General features: G+C 42.6%; 1 protein-coding gene across 2 annotated transcripts in view; it reads left to right on the forward strand.

The window, feature by feature from the left end:
- The window catches only part of USP43 (ubiquitin specific peptidase 43), an 83,564-nt gene that overhangs the window by 3,724 nt on the left and 65,619 nt on the right, over positions 1-14,221 (forward strand). For both annotated transcript variants that reach the window (XM_024235066.3, XM_024235067.3), the window contains exon 2: positions 7,155-7,286. In XM_024235066.3, the coding sequence (XP_024090834.3) occupies positions 7,155-7,286 (132 nt within the window). The remainder of the gene's footprint in view (positions 1-7,154; positions 7,287-14,221) is intronic.

The raw sequence follows: 14,221 nt of genomic DNA on the forward strand, positions 1-14,221 counted from the left end.
TGTGGTGGCGTGTGCCTGTAATCCCAGCTACTCAGGAGGCTGAGACAGGCGAATTGCTTGAACCTGGGAGGCGGAGGTTGCAGTGAGCCAAGATTGTGCCACTGTACTCTGGCCTGGGTGACAGAGCGAGACTCCCTCTGAAAAACAGAAAGAAAAGTCCTGTCCATGGTGTTATCTAGAATTCTTTTCTTCTCTTTCTTTTTTTAAATTTTATATTTTTATTTTAGATTCAGTGGGTACATGTGCAGGTTTGTTATAAGGGTGTATTGTGTGTTGCTGAGGTTTGAGCTTCTCTTGACGCTGTCACCCAGATAGTGAATATAGTGCTCAATAGGAAGTTTTTCAGCCCTTGTCCCCCTGCCTCCCTCCTTCCTTTTGGAGTCCCCAGTGTCTATTCTTCCCTTCCTTATGTCCATGTGTACCCAAGATTTAGCTCCTACTTATAAGTGAGAACATGCAATATTTGATTTTCTGTGCTTTTCTAATGATGTAATTAAATGTTGCACATTGTTAAAAAAAAAAAGAAGTTAAAATGTAAAAAAAAAAAGAGATCTGTAATTTTAACCCCTAGAGATAACCATTGTAAATATACTGATATGTTTCAAGGTATATATAAACAATTAAAAATTTTAGTTTTATATCCTGCTTTTCTCATTTAAGCATTGTTACATTTTCCTAGTCTTAATAATACACAACAATCATTAATAATTAAGTCCTTAACAATTAATATATTATTAAATTAACCAATTCTTTATGGAGATCTATGGTTACATTAAAAATTTTAGCCATCCGGAATTTATATTAGCTTATGTGCTTAAGCATCAATTTTGGATCTACAGTGATATACTGGAGACATGGCTTTTTAAAAACAAGGATGCCTTCTTCACCACTCTTATGTTTTATAAGTTCTGGACAAAACAGTAAGACATAAAATGGAAATGGAGTTTCCATTTTCCAGTATTATACTGCATTGAAGTTTCTTGTATTTAAATCATTGTCCTCAGCTGTGATTATTCCCATAAGCCTAATTCCTACAAATGGAATTACATAGTCAAAGCAAAAGTATGACGGTTTTATTATCTTTCCATTTTTACTTTTTAAATAAGCTTTACTGAGGTCTAAACTATATATAGTGAAATGTACCCATTATAAGCATAAAATTTAGGAAGTTTTAACAAATGTGTGAACCTGTGTAGTCACCATCTCACTTTTAAATATTGAGTTTTTGTTGTTGTTGTTTGTGGTTGAGACGGAGTCTCACTCTGTCGCCCAGGCTGGAGTGCAGGGGCGCTATCTCGACTCACTGCAACCTCCATTTTCTGGGTTCAGGCGATTCTCCTGCCTCAGCCTCCCAAGTAGCTGGGATTACAGACGTGCATCACCATGCGCAGCTATTTTTTGTATTTTTAGTAGACACGGGGTTTCACCATGTTGGCCATGCTGGTCTCAAACTCCTGACCCCAAGTGATCCGCCTGCCTCGGCCTCCCAAAGTGCTGGGATTACAGGTGTGAGCCACCACGCCCAGCCAACATACCTACGTTTTTGTGGTGAGAACATTTACGATCTATTCCCTTGGCAATTTTCAAGTATATAATATATTATTATTAACTATAATCACCAGGCTGTATAATAAATCTTTATCCCTTATTATTAATTTATTGAACAAAAAGAAATAGCATATTTTAAAAAATTTTAATAGGTTTTTGGAGAACAGGCAGTATTTGGTTACATGAATAAGTTCTTTAGTGGTAATTTCAGAGGCTTTGGTGCACCTGAGCAATGGACACTGGACCCAGCGTGCAGTCTTTCATCCTTCACCCGTCTCCTACCCTTCCCCTCGAGTCACCAAAGTTCATTATATTGCTCTTGTGCCTTTGCATCCTAAGAAATAACATCATCTTCTAAACTTCTAAAAATAGTTTTTTATTTTTATTTCTTTGATTAGGAGCGAGGTGGAAGATTTTTCCATGTTTCTTTACCAGTTGCAAGTCTGCTCTTGGAATCATCTGTTCAATGTTCTTTTTTTTTTTTTTTTTTTTTTTTTGAGACAGAGTCTCGCTCTGTCACCCAGGCTGGAGTGTAGCAGTGGTGCAATCTTGGCTCCCTGCATCCTCTGCCTCCCGAGTTCAAGCACTTCTCCTGTCTCAGCCTTCCGGGACTACAGGTGTTCGCCACCACACCCGGCTAATTTTTGTATTTGTAGTAGAGACGGGGTTTCACCATGTTGGCGAGGCTGGTCTTGAACTCCTGACCCGTGGGCCACTTTACCCGGCCCATGTGTTCAATGTTCTTATGCATCTATCTATTCTGCTTTGGTCTCAATGTTTTTATGTTTCTGTAAGTTCCTTAGTTCTTGTCATATTTGCTACAAATATTTTCTCAAAACTGTCTCCTTCTTCCCCCTATCCCAATATTGGAAGATTTAGATTTATTTATATCAGACGTTATGATAAATATTTGATTTTGTGTACCAGCTTTTCTATGGTTATATTAAAAATTTTAGCCATCCGGAATTTATATTAGCTTATGTGCTTAAGCATCAATTTTAGATCTACAGTGATATACTGGAGACATGGCTTTTTAAAAACAAAGATGCCTTCTTCACCACTCTTGTGTTTTGAAGTTCTGGACAAAACAGTAACACATAAAATGGAAATGGAGTAAAAAATATTAGAAAGAAAATTGCTAAATCATTCTAGAAATCCTTATTTTAGCTTTATTACTGTCATTAGTGACAACAGATAGAAGGTAGAAAATCAAAGGAATAATCATTTAGAATATATAAAATTAGATTTGTATTCAGAAAACAACCAGAAATATGAAATAACTAGGAATAATTTTAATAAGAAATGTTAAAAATGATCAATGTTTGGGAAATAAAACATACATACAGATAGAGTTATGCCATGTTGAAGGAGAGAAATAACCAAATCTAGGGCTGAGCACGGTGGCTCATACCTGTAATCCCAGCACTTAGGGAGGCTGAGATGGGAGGACACACTTGAGGCCAGGAGTTCAAGACCAGCCTGGTCAACACAGCAAGCCCTTAGTGCAAAAAAAAGAAAAAGAAAAAAGAAAAGAAAAGAAAAAAAAAGATGTGAGATAAGTAACCAAATATTGCAGTTCATTCTTCCCAAGCTAGTTAACTGTTTGGGAACTGCTTTGTGCAGTTCTAGTTATGTTTCCATAGACTTTCTTTTTTTTTTTTCTTCTTTTTTTGAGATGGAGTCTCGCTCTATTGCCCAGGCTGGAGTGCAGTGGCGCGATCTCGGCTCACTGCAACCTCCATCCCCCGGGTTCAAGTGATTCTCCTGCCTCAGCCTGCTGGGTGCCCACCACCACGCCTGGCTAATTTTTTGTATTTTTAGTAGAGACGGGATTTCACCTTGGTAGCCAGGATGGTTTCAATCTCCTGACCTCGTTTCCCGCCTGCCTTGGCTCCCCAAAATGCTGGGATTACAGGTGTGAGCCACCACCCCCGGCCTGTTTCCATAGACTTTCTAGGGGAATGTCTTCTGTAGTCATCAACAGGTTATTAAAAAAAAATTCTGAGAAATACCTGCCAAATACTTTATAACTGGAAAAAGACAAAGAACAATGTTCACTGTTAAAAAACTTTGTCATTTACAAATGAAAATAAAAAAATTGCTCATGATCCCATTATTCTATGATAACCATTTGCTACTATTTTGCCATGTATTTTCTGGTCTTTTATTTTTCTATCTATAAATATATACATAAAACAATCTCAAATATGTATTTTTGCATTTTTTCTTCTATGACCAGATTATTATTTTCTTTATCATTTGTATTTCATCAGTCATAAGTTTTAAGGCCATCTGAATATGTCATAAGTTTTCACCCAGATAACTTTGATATATACAGACATCTCTGCTTGTATCTCTCATTTCCTAAGGCAAAATCCCCAAAAGTGGAATTGCTGTTTATAGAGAGGGACATTTTTAAGGCCCTATCTTATCTTGCTTCTTGAAGTTGTCACCTCCTTTCTGAAAAGGTTGTCAGGTACTATAGCCAGGCTAAGATGAAGAGTGTCAGGCTTAAAGGATCATCATGATTAACTGGAGAGGAAGGGATTTCACATGGAAGGAAGAACAAAAGCAAAGGTCTAAGACAGGTGCAGTGGCTTACACCTGTAATCCCAGCACTTTGGGAGGCCGAGGCAGGTGGATCACCTGAGGTCAGGAGTTCAAGACCAGCCTGGCCAACATGGCGAAATCCCATCTTTACTAAAAATACAAAAATTAGCCATGTGTGGTGGCAGGCCCCTGTAATCCCAGCTACTCGGGAGGCTGAGGCAGGAGAATCGCTTGAACCCAGGAGACGGAGGTTGCAGTGAGCTGAGGTCATGCCATTGCACTCCAGCTAGGCAACAAGAGCAAAACTCCATTTCAAAAAAAGAAAAAAAAAAAGTAAAGGTCTAGACTGTGGAAGTAGGAAAGCGTGTTTGGGGCAACTAGGTGGATTACTTACCTGGAGCTTTGAAACATGGAATGATATGGTTTGGGGATGAACCACAGAGGCTGCTTGGGCTATTTGGTGGTGAGCAGGAGAGTAAGGAATGATTTAGAGTCAGAGCATGACAATATTCAGCCGAGCTATAGGAAAATTGGTCTGGTCTACCATGAAGTCAGTGGGTTGGCAAGGGGAGAACCTAGGGGTTGGGTCCCTCCTTAGGTAGATATTGTTGTCTGGGTCAGCTATAGGTGGAACTCAACAGTTGGAATGAGACTCTTCTATAGGGGAAGGGCGGAGACATTTGGGAGCCAGCATCCAGACTGCTTAACAGCTGACCGACATGAAGGAGAACCTGAAAGATGACACCTATATTAAAAGGATGAGCTGGTTTTAGAGATTTTGAGTTGGAAGGGCTGGCTGCTCACCCAGAAGAGAATGTTGGTACGAGAAGATAGGTTTGAGGGTTGTTTGGGGGTAGGGTTACCAGACGGAAAACATACCATGCCCAGCTGACTTTTAATTGCAGATAAAAAATGAATAACTTCTTGGTGTAAATACATCCCAAATATTGCATGGGACATATTTCTACTAAAAACATATTCATTGTTTATGTGAAATTCAAATCTAACTGGGCATCTTGTATTTTTATTTACTAAATCTGGTAGCCCTACTTGGGAATCAACATGCAGAGAAGCCTGGGGGAAGAATCCAAACTAATGTGATTGACATAAAGACTCAGAGCCACACTTGGGGAGGCTGAGGCGGGCGGGATCACCTGAGATCAGGAGTTCGAGATCAGCCTGGACAACATGGTGAAACCTCATCTCTACTAAAAATACAAACATTAGCTGGGTGTGGTGGCAGGCGCCTGTAATCCCAGCTACTTGGGAGGCTGAGGCAGGAGAATCACTTGGACCCATAGGTGGAGGTTGCAGTGAGCTGAGATCGCGCCATTGCACTCTAGCCTGGGCAACAAGAGCGAAACACTGTCTTAAAAAAAAAAAAAAAAAGACTCAGAACCAGCATTTCAGTTAATTAAATCTTGCATTTTTGCTTTGTCTCAAACTAAAGTCTCCTTTATTTTTAGTTTTATTTTTTTGAGACAGAGTCTCACTGTGTCACCCAGGCTGGAGTACAGTGGTGCAATCTCTCCTCACTGCAACCTCTACCTCCCGGGTTCAAGCGATTCTCCTGCCTCAGTTTCCCAAGTAGCTGGGGTTTCAGATGTGCACCACCACGCCCAGCTAATTTTTGTATGTGTAGTATAGACAGGGTTTCACTATATTGGCCTGGCTGGTGTCGAACTCCTGACTTAAAGTGATCCACCCGCCTCGGCCTCCCAAATTGTTGGGATTACAGGCATGAGCCACTACACCTGGCCTCTAAAGTCTCCTTTAAATCTCAAGGGAAAATTAAAAGAAAGAAAGGAAAAAAAAAAAGCCCAGACCACCTGATTTCATTGGCAGTGGTAAGGATTGTCCTGGTCCTCAGCCTTGCTAAGACCAGTCCCTCTGGCAGGCGTGAACAGAGAACAGACCTGTGTGGGACGAGACTGGAGGCTTGGCTCTGCAGTCTAAGAGTGGGTCCCACAGCCATCATGTGCTGTGTGCATGTGCATGTGTGGACACACAGACAAGTGATTTGCTTACACCCAGATGCCCACATGCTCACACATGTATAGCAAAAGTCCCTGGAAAGATGCTGAAGGAACTGCTAAAAGTGGCTGTCCCCTGAGAAGGGGTACCATGGGACGAAGGCCAGGTAGAAGGAAGACTTCATTATCATCCTTTTTTAATTGAATTATTGTTTTTTAGTATGTGCATATATTACTCTTTGCAATAAACTTTTAAAAAGCTGGAATGCACATTTATGCAGAAAATGACAAAGATGCTACACAATTTAACAGGACAGTGCAAGGGGTACCAGGAATGCAAACGCCACGAGGGCAGTGAGTCTTCATCTGTTTTGTTCACTGTTGTATCCCCGGTCCCTAGAATAGTGCCTGGCGTGTGGTTGGCACTCAGTACATATTTATCAAAGGAGTGAAGGGCTGGCTCAACCGTTTGATGACCTAACCACAGAAACAAGTTTGTATCCTTAAATTTTATACATATTAGAAAGAGGCAGTAGAGGAGCTACACACATGGTATTTAAGGAAATCAATTTCACTGCAAATATGGGTATTCTGAAAGAAGAAAGAGTTGAAGCTATGAGAATGAATGAAATCAGCGAGGGAGAGCAAGTAGGGCTAGAAGGCTGTTCACCATCTAGGTGAACAGAGAGAGACAACGTGAGAATAGACCAATGGAGGGAAGACTAGTGGAGCATCGTACCCCAGCAGTCACAGGAAGAGAGCTTCAGTGGGTCAGATGGTCAACAGTATCAAAATATTCAACAGAGACCACCCTGTGGGTTTTCAAAGGATGAGATACACATCAGCAGTCCTCTGGGAAGAAAATGTCTTCTCCCATATACAGAGACCCTCATACCATTTGGGGACATTGCCCCAAAAGGGCGGGCTTCGGCATGAAAGAACATTTCTGCCCCGGCTGTTTGTGTGTTGTCATCCCAGGTCAGGGCTGAATAATGACCACTCGGTAGACCTGGTGCTCATAGAGCCTTCATTTGGTTGTATAAGGGGCCAAATTCACCTCTGGATTTCCTTTTTTCCTTTCAGAATGCAGTTTCCAAGTACGGCTCTCAGTTCCAAGGCAATTCCCAGCACGACGCCCTGGAATTCCTGCTCTGGTTGCTGGATCGTGTACATGAGGACCTGGAGGGTTCATCCCGAGGGCCGGTGTCAGAGAAGGTTGGTCACTCTCAAACCAACACAATGTACTGGGTTTTCTTTTTTCCTTTAAATATTGACTCAGCTCCTCAAAACTGAATCTTGAAATTGAGATACTTAGATTCCTATATAGTCTGGCTACTATATCCACAGTCTGTTCCCTGCTCCCTTCTCTTAGCTGTGTTTGTTTTACAGAAGGCATTTCCTTCCATTCCAGTATTTCTCATTCTCTTTGTCCCAGTGATATAATGAATAGAGTTTCATTTTGGCTCAAAATATGAAAAGTCTTTTCTTTGGTTTGTATTCCGTACATTAGTGTGGTCATCCAAGGCCATGAGTACCGTTCCTTATTATTTGCAGATGGTACCATTTGAACTCTACCATTGCTTTCTCAGTTATGTAACCTACAGAGTACCAACTGTTAAACTTTTCTTCTCACGACACAGGATGGATGATTTTTACACATGTGCATTTAGCATCCCCAGGTTTTGATGGAACCCCAAACCTTTCAGAGGAGGAAAGCACTACAATAATTTGTCATAAGCACAGCTAATTGATACATCAGGTGCGGTCTTGATGGACTTTGCTCAATGATGGCTTGTGCTCTAATGCTAGTCCTTTATCTCATACTTAAGAAAGTAAAAGTGAATGAAGTTACTATATTATGAAAGTATTCATCCATTCTCACACTGCTATAAAGAAATACCTGAGGCCAGATGCGGTGACTCATGCCTGTAATCCCAGCACTTTGGAAGGCTGAGGCAGGCAGATCACTTGAGGTCAGGAGTTCAAGACCAGCCTGGCCAAGATGACGAAACCCCATCTCTATTAATAATATAAAAATGAGCTGGGCGTGGTGGCGCGCTCCTGTAATCTCAGCTACTCGGGAGGCTGAGGCAGGAGAATCCTTTGAATGTGGGAGGTGGAGTGAGCTGAGATCGCACCGTTGCACTCCAGCCTGGGTGACATAGTGAAACTCCGTCTCAAAAAAAAAAAAAAAGAAAAGAAAAGAAAAAAAAGGAGACATACCTGAGACTGGGTAATTTATCAAGGAAAGACGTTTAATTGACTCCACATGGCTGGGGAGGCCTCAGGAAACTTACAATCATGGTGGAAGGAGAAGTACGTACCTCCTTCACAAGGTGGCAGGAAAGAGAGAGTGAGGGGGAACAGCCCTTATAAAACCATCAGATCTCGTGAGAACTCACAATCATAAGAACAGCACGGGGGAAACTGTCCCCGTGATCCTATCCCCTCCCACCAGGCCCTCCCTCCACATGTGGGGATTATGGGGATTACAATTTGAGATGAGATTTGGGTGAGGACACAGAGCCAAACCATATCAATGAGTGAGCAAAGTTATTTTAAGAACATCTGTGCATAATCTGCTGTAATAGAAGAGAAGTTTCATGAGCTTTGATAATTCCATATCAATGAGTGTGCAAAGTTATTTTAACAACATCCACGAATAATCTGCTGTAATTGAAATAAAGTTTCATGAGCTTTGATAATTAATCAATAACACATACCTTTTGATGTATCACATGGCTGATCCAGTTGCAGCCACGAGAACTGTTTTACCAGTTTTTTGGTTTTGTTTTAAATCTGGAAACGTTATTCTCATCCTTTTCATTAATCAAATAAAAAAAACTCTTGGAAAGTGCTTAGATCTTTCGACCATCACCTTCCCATCCCTTCAGTGTTTGCTTGGAGCCTGTCATTCTAGCGTAATAAAGAATGAACAGTGCAGGAAGCTTAGTCTTTTTTTCCCTTAAATTTGTCTGTTTCCTTTATGTTTTCCAACTGTTACCTTTCTATTTTTTTCTCACTTAAAATGTCAACTTACAACTTTAAGAAAAAGAGAACATAACTATATATGTTCCATGTATCAGAGAGATTGGGTAACCTTCTAAAGCCGCACAGCTAAGTAAAGGACAGAGTCAGGATTCAAGCCCAGGGGGGTCTGGTTTGAAAGCCTATTTTCATATTTTAAAAATAATCACCCCAGTCATTCCCAAAACATACAAACGAAACAAAGCAAACAATCACCACAATAAAACCCGGGAGGACCACACATTCAAAGGTCATGGTGGTTTCTCTGGGTTTTGAGATTAGGGGTGATTTCTTTTACTTACCATGATTTCCTGTCTATCTGATTCTGACCCCTTTTCGTTGTGACAGAAATTTAACTTAGTCTCACTTAAGGAAAGGGCATTTATTGACTTTTATAACTTGTGAGTCCAAGGGTCAAACCAGCTTCAGGTAGGGCTGGATCCAGGGACTCAGATCACGTCAACAGGTCTTTGACTATGTCTCTATCCCTTGTCTCTGGCTCCATTTTCAGACTGGCTCTGCCCAGATGGTAACAAGATGGCCTTCTGCAATGCTCATGTAGTCTTTAGAGCTTGGGATTCCAGAAAAAGCCCAGGGAAGAGTCCGATTGTCTCAGCTTGGTTCACATGTCCATTCCTGGGCATGTGGCCAGAAGAATGGAATATTCTAATTGGGTGCAGCTGGGTTGCATGCCTGTGGGGGTGAACGTGGGCCAAGGAGAGCTTTTATAGAAATGGAACAGTTTGCTTCCCCAAAGAAAGGAATGCTGAGCAGATAAACATATGTCTACTATACTGTATATTCCACAAGTTTATAGTGAACACATTTTGAAATCAGAAGGATATATTTTTTAAAAAGATACTGTTTATCGAATGTTTGTTATGTGCCAGGGGTCTAACTTGATGCTTTGCACAATTTATTTCTCTACCTGACACAAAGTAGACAATAAACTCTTGAAGTGATTGACTAAATTAGTTATCATGCTTTACTATTATAAGGATAACTCATATTTTACAGTTAATGGAAATTGAGGTTAAGTTGCTCAAGGTCACTCAACTTCTACTTGGTGGAGATCAAATTGAACCTGGCTCTGTCTATTTCAAAGCCAGCGTGCTGGATTCCTTTTCCTAAAGCTTTCCTCCTGCTTTCTCAATTTCCCATGGCGGGAGAGAGGAGACTTAGAAACAGGTGGTACCTCTTTCTGCTGGCTGCACAGGAAAAGCCTCTTATCCTGTTTTTCACCCTCTCCTCTCCCTGGCTAAACCAGGCAGGTCTTCCTACTTGTAAGGTAGGTGGGATAGATAGCCTTTCAATTTTCCTTTTCTATCTCTTGGTAGCAGGAAAAGGCATTGGGCCTAAGGGTGGAGAAGACCACAGAGAGGTTAAGTAACTTGCCCCAAGTCACACAGTTATTAAATGAGAGAGCTAGGTCCCAAATCCAGTAAACTCAACTCTCTAACAGGGTTCCTTAACTTCAACACTGTTGGATGTTTGTGGCCGTTTGATTCTTTTCTGAGGACAGCTGTCCTGTTCATGGTAGCATTAGTAGTACCTCTACCTCCTAGATGCCAGTCTAGTAGGCATCTAGACTAGGCATTTGACTATTTGTGATAGCCAAAAATGTCTTCAGAGATTGCCAAATGTCCCCTGGGATGGGAATGGGGATGGTGACAAAATCACCATTCCCCTAACCCAGTTGAGAGCTACTGCTCTAGAACCTTTGTTTCTTGTTGTGGTGCACCACTCCCAGACCTTTAAGATAATATTGTGTTTATTTAAGCCAAGAAGGCCTGGCAATAATTCTTTTGTTTTTTTTTTTTTTTTTTTTTTGAGATGGAGTCTCGCTCTGTTGCCCAGGTTGGAGTGCAGTGGCGTGATCTCGGCTCACCACAGCCTCCACCTCCCAGGTTCAAGAGATTCTCCTGCCTCAGCCTCTTGAGTAGCTGGAACTACAGGCATGTGCCACCATGCCTGGCTAATATTTGTATTTTTAGTAGAGACAGGGTTTCGCTATGTTGGCCAGGCTGGCCTTGAACTCCTGACCTTGTGATCTGCCTGCCTTGGCCTCCCAAAGTGCTGAGATTACAGGCGCGAGCCACCACGCCCGGCCAATAATTCTTTTTAACAACTTCAAGATACAAGTAAAAGCAGCCATAATTGGTTTTCCAATTTTGAATATGTCACATTGCAATATACTCCACACTACCACCAGATAGAAAGGAAATAAGAGCTTGTCCCTCTTCTGCTTAAATTCCCCCGCTGGATTCCAATAGCACGTAGAACAAAATTCAGACTCCTATGTGGCTGACGGGGCCCAGCCTGATTCCAGACCCCTCCGCCCCTCGCTGCCTGGTCTTGATCTTTCCAGCTGCTTCCTGTTCCTTAAGAGGCCAGGCATGTTAGGAGTAGACCAGCCAGGCAAGACCAGGGGGTGGCTATTGGCTAGAGAGAGGAGCTTACCCCGCCCTTGGTTTGACCTGATTGAAACCAGAAAAGATCTCTTTCTCTGTCTGGGGTCAAAGCCTCTCCTGAAATTTGCTCTCAGAAAATTGGGCTGCCTGCGGAGGCCTGGCTGTGTACACTTGAAGGTAGAGAACAGAGCTGTTGGGATTATCCGGCGTGAAACTTCATTTTCCCTTTCCTAGAAGGAAAGCCACTGTCCTCTGTGAAACTCTGATTTTTTTTCTCTTTGAGGTTATTTCTGTTTTTAAGACACAGGAAAGCTATGTAGCTAGATTTATTTGAAACTGGAATCAAAACCATAAGGGACGCTTTCTTTTCTGTTAATTTACTGATCCTCAAATGTTTTCATCCTGCAAAGAGGGCACATTTTTATTACCCTGTTAGAAACCCTAACACAATCTTTTTGTCAGTTTGCTTTCCAGAAAATGCCACTCTTGCAGAATTAAGTAGGGGATGAAGCTGGGGAAAAGATCAGGAAGTTGACATATATTAAGCACTGACTATGTGCAGGGAAGATACACAATACATGTCATCTCTTGGGATTTTGTTTATTTTTATTTATTTATTTTTTTGAAACAGGGCCTCACTCTGTTGCCCAGGCTGGAGTGCAGTGGAGTGATCATAGCTCACTGCAGTCTTGGCCTCCTGGGCTCCAGCAATCCTCCTGCCTCAGCCCCCCACTAAGTAGCTGTGACTACAGGGATGCACCACTACACCTGGTTAATTTTTTAGTTTTGTAGAGACAAGGTCTCACTATGTGGTCCAGGCCGGTTTCAAACTCCTGGATTCAAGCAATCCTCCCACCTCGGCCTCCCAAAGTGCTGGGATTACAGGTGTGAGCCACTGTGCAGGTCATCCCTTGTGATTTTAATGGTAGCTCCATGAAATTGATGTGTTAGATGTAGAATGAGGCTCAGAGAGAGAGGCTGAGTGTCATTCAGCTAATGGAGCAGAGCCAGCGTGTTTGACCTCGTTGTCCATGCTTTGTGAATGACCCCCTGCTGCTCCTCACTCCAGCCTCTTTCAGGATTTTCTTTCTCCATGCCCTTCCCTGGGTAATCCTGTCCATAGCCTCTCCCAGTGCTGTTCAGTGTCATTGAACCCATTGAATTCTTGGGTTGCAAGCAACAGCAACCGACTTGAGCTGACTCAAACAAGAAGGGAACTTAGGAGAAGGCCAAGGAGCCCCACCCTCAATGACAGGGAAAGCTGAAGGACCAGCGTGGAACTGTCAAGAATCAGGCAGCTGTGAGGGTATCTCAGCAGCAGGAACTGCTCCATTTTCTTCCCCGGACAGCACAGCCCACAAAAATGTTTTCAGCCTTTGGCCACTCTGTTCATGATTCACTTTCAGAGTAGGAACATCTCAGTGTGGCTTGCTTGGGCCATGGGCCTATCCCTTGGTAGGCGAGGGCAGGACCCCTGATTAAAGAGCCCTCCCCATGCATGGACTGGATTCAGGGTTCCAAAACAGGGGTTGCTACTACCAGAGGAGGAGTAGTGGATACGGGGCAGTCAAAATACGCTAGGGTCCGCTATGCATCCAAGTTACCTCCTCCAAGTGCCCTTCCCCTATTTGTCATGAATGTCTCTGCCTGGATATTGAGTCACCTCAAACCCAGCATGCCCATCCCAAACCCACGTCTCCTTTTGACTTTACCTCTCTGTGAATGGAACAGGGGTTCTCCAGGCACCAGACTGGATCCTTGGAGTTGATCACGTTCCTCCACTCCCACAGTCAGGGGCTGAGTGGTGAGCTACGTCCACAGGTGTCCTGAATCCATCCCTCCTTTTCATCTTCTTGTCTCCTGTTCTACCTTATCCTGTTGTTTCCTGAACCCTTGAGCCTCCTAATCTGTGTCCTAACCTCCAAACTTATAATTCTTCATCTGGGAGTCAGTAGCTGCCAAGTTAAAGCATCTCTCTGAGCGTGTTGCTACCATCTGAGTTCAAAACTCATCAGGTACTCCTCCTTGTGTAATAACAACTGCCACCTACACTGTGCTTTGTACCAGGCATGGTTCTAAGTGTTTTGTATATATGCTCTCTTTTTCTTTTTTTTTTTTTTTGAGGCAGAGTCTTGATCTATTGCCCAGGCTGGAGTGCAGTGGTGCGATCTCAGCTCACTGCAACCTCTGCCTCCTGGGCTCAAGCAATTCTCCTGCCTCAGCTTCCTGAGTAGCTGGGATTACAGGTGTGCACCACCACACCCGGCTAATTTTTGTATTTTTAGTGGAGATGGGATTTTACCATGTTGGCCAGGCTGGTCTCGAACTCCTGACATCAAGTAATCCACTCACCTCGGCCTCCCAAAGTGCTGAGATTACAGGCGTGAGCCACCGTATCCAGCCTTGCGTTTTATATGTATAAACTCTTTAAATACTCAGAGCATCCCTATCAGACAGGTACTGTCATTATCCCTTTATTATAGTTGAGAAATCATGGAACAGAGATTAAGTAACTTCTTTAGCTGGATCAGAGCAGTCGAGTAACTTGTAGTCAAGTACTGGTGTGGGGATTTGGATGTTCTTTTTTTTTTTAAGATGGAGTCTTGCTCTGTCACCCAGGCTGGAATTCAGTGGTGTGATCTCGGCTCACTGAAAACTCTGCCTCCCAGGTTCAAGCGATTCTCCTGTCTCAGCCTCCCAAGTAGCTGGGAT

This window comes from Pongo abelii, chromosome 19 (genome assembly GCF_028885655.2).
Source record: "Pongo abelii isolate AG06213 chromosome 19, NHGRI_mPonAbe1-v2.0_pri, whole genome shotgun sequence".
Taxonomy (NCBI): Eukaryota; Metazoa; Chordata; class Mammalia; order Primates; family Hominidae; genus Pongo; species Pongo abelii.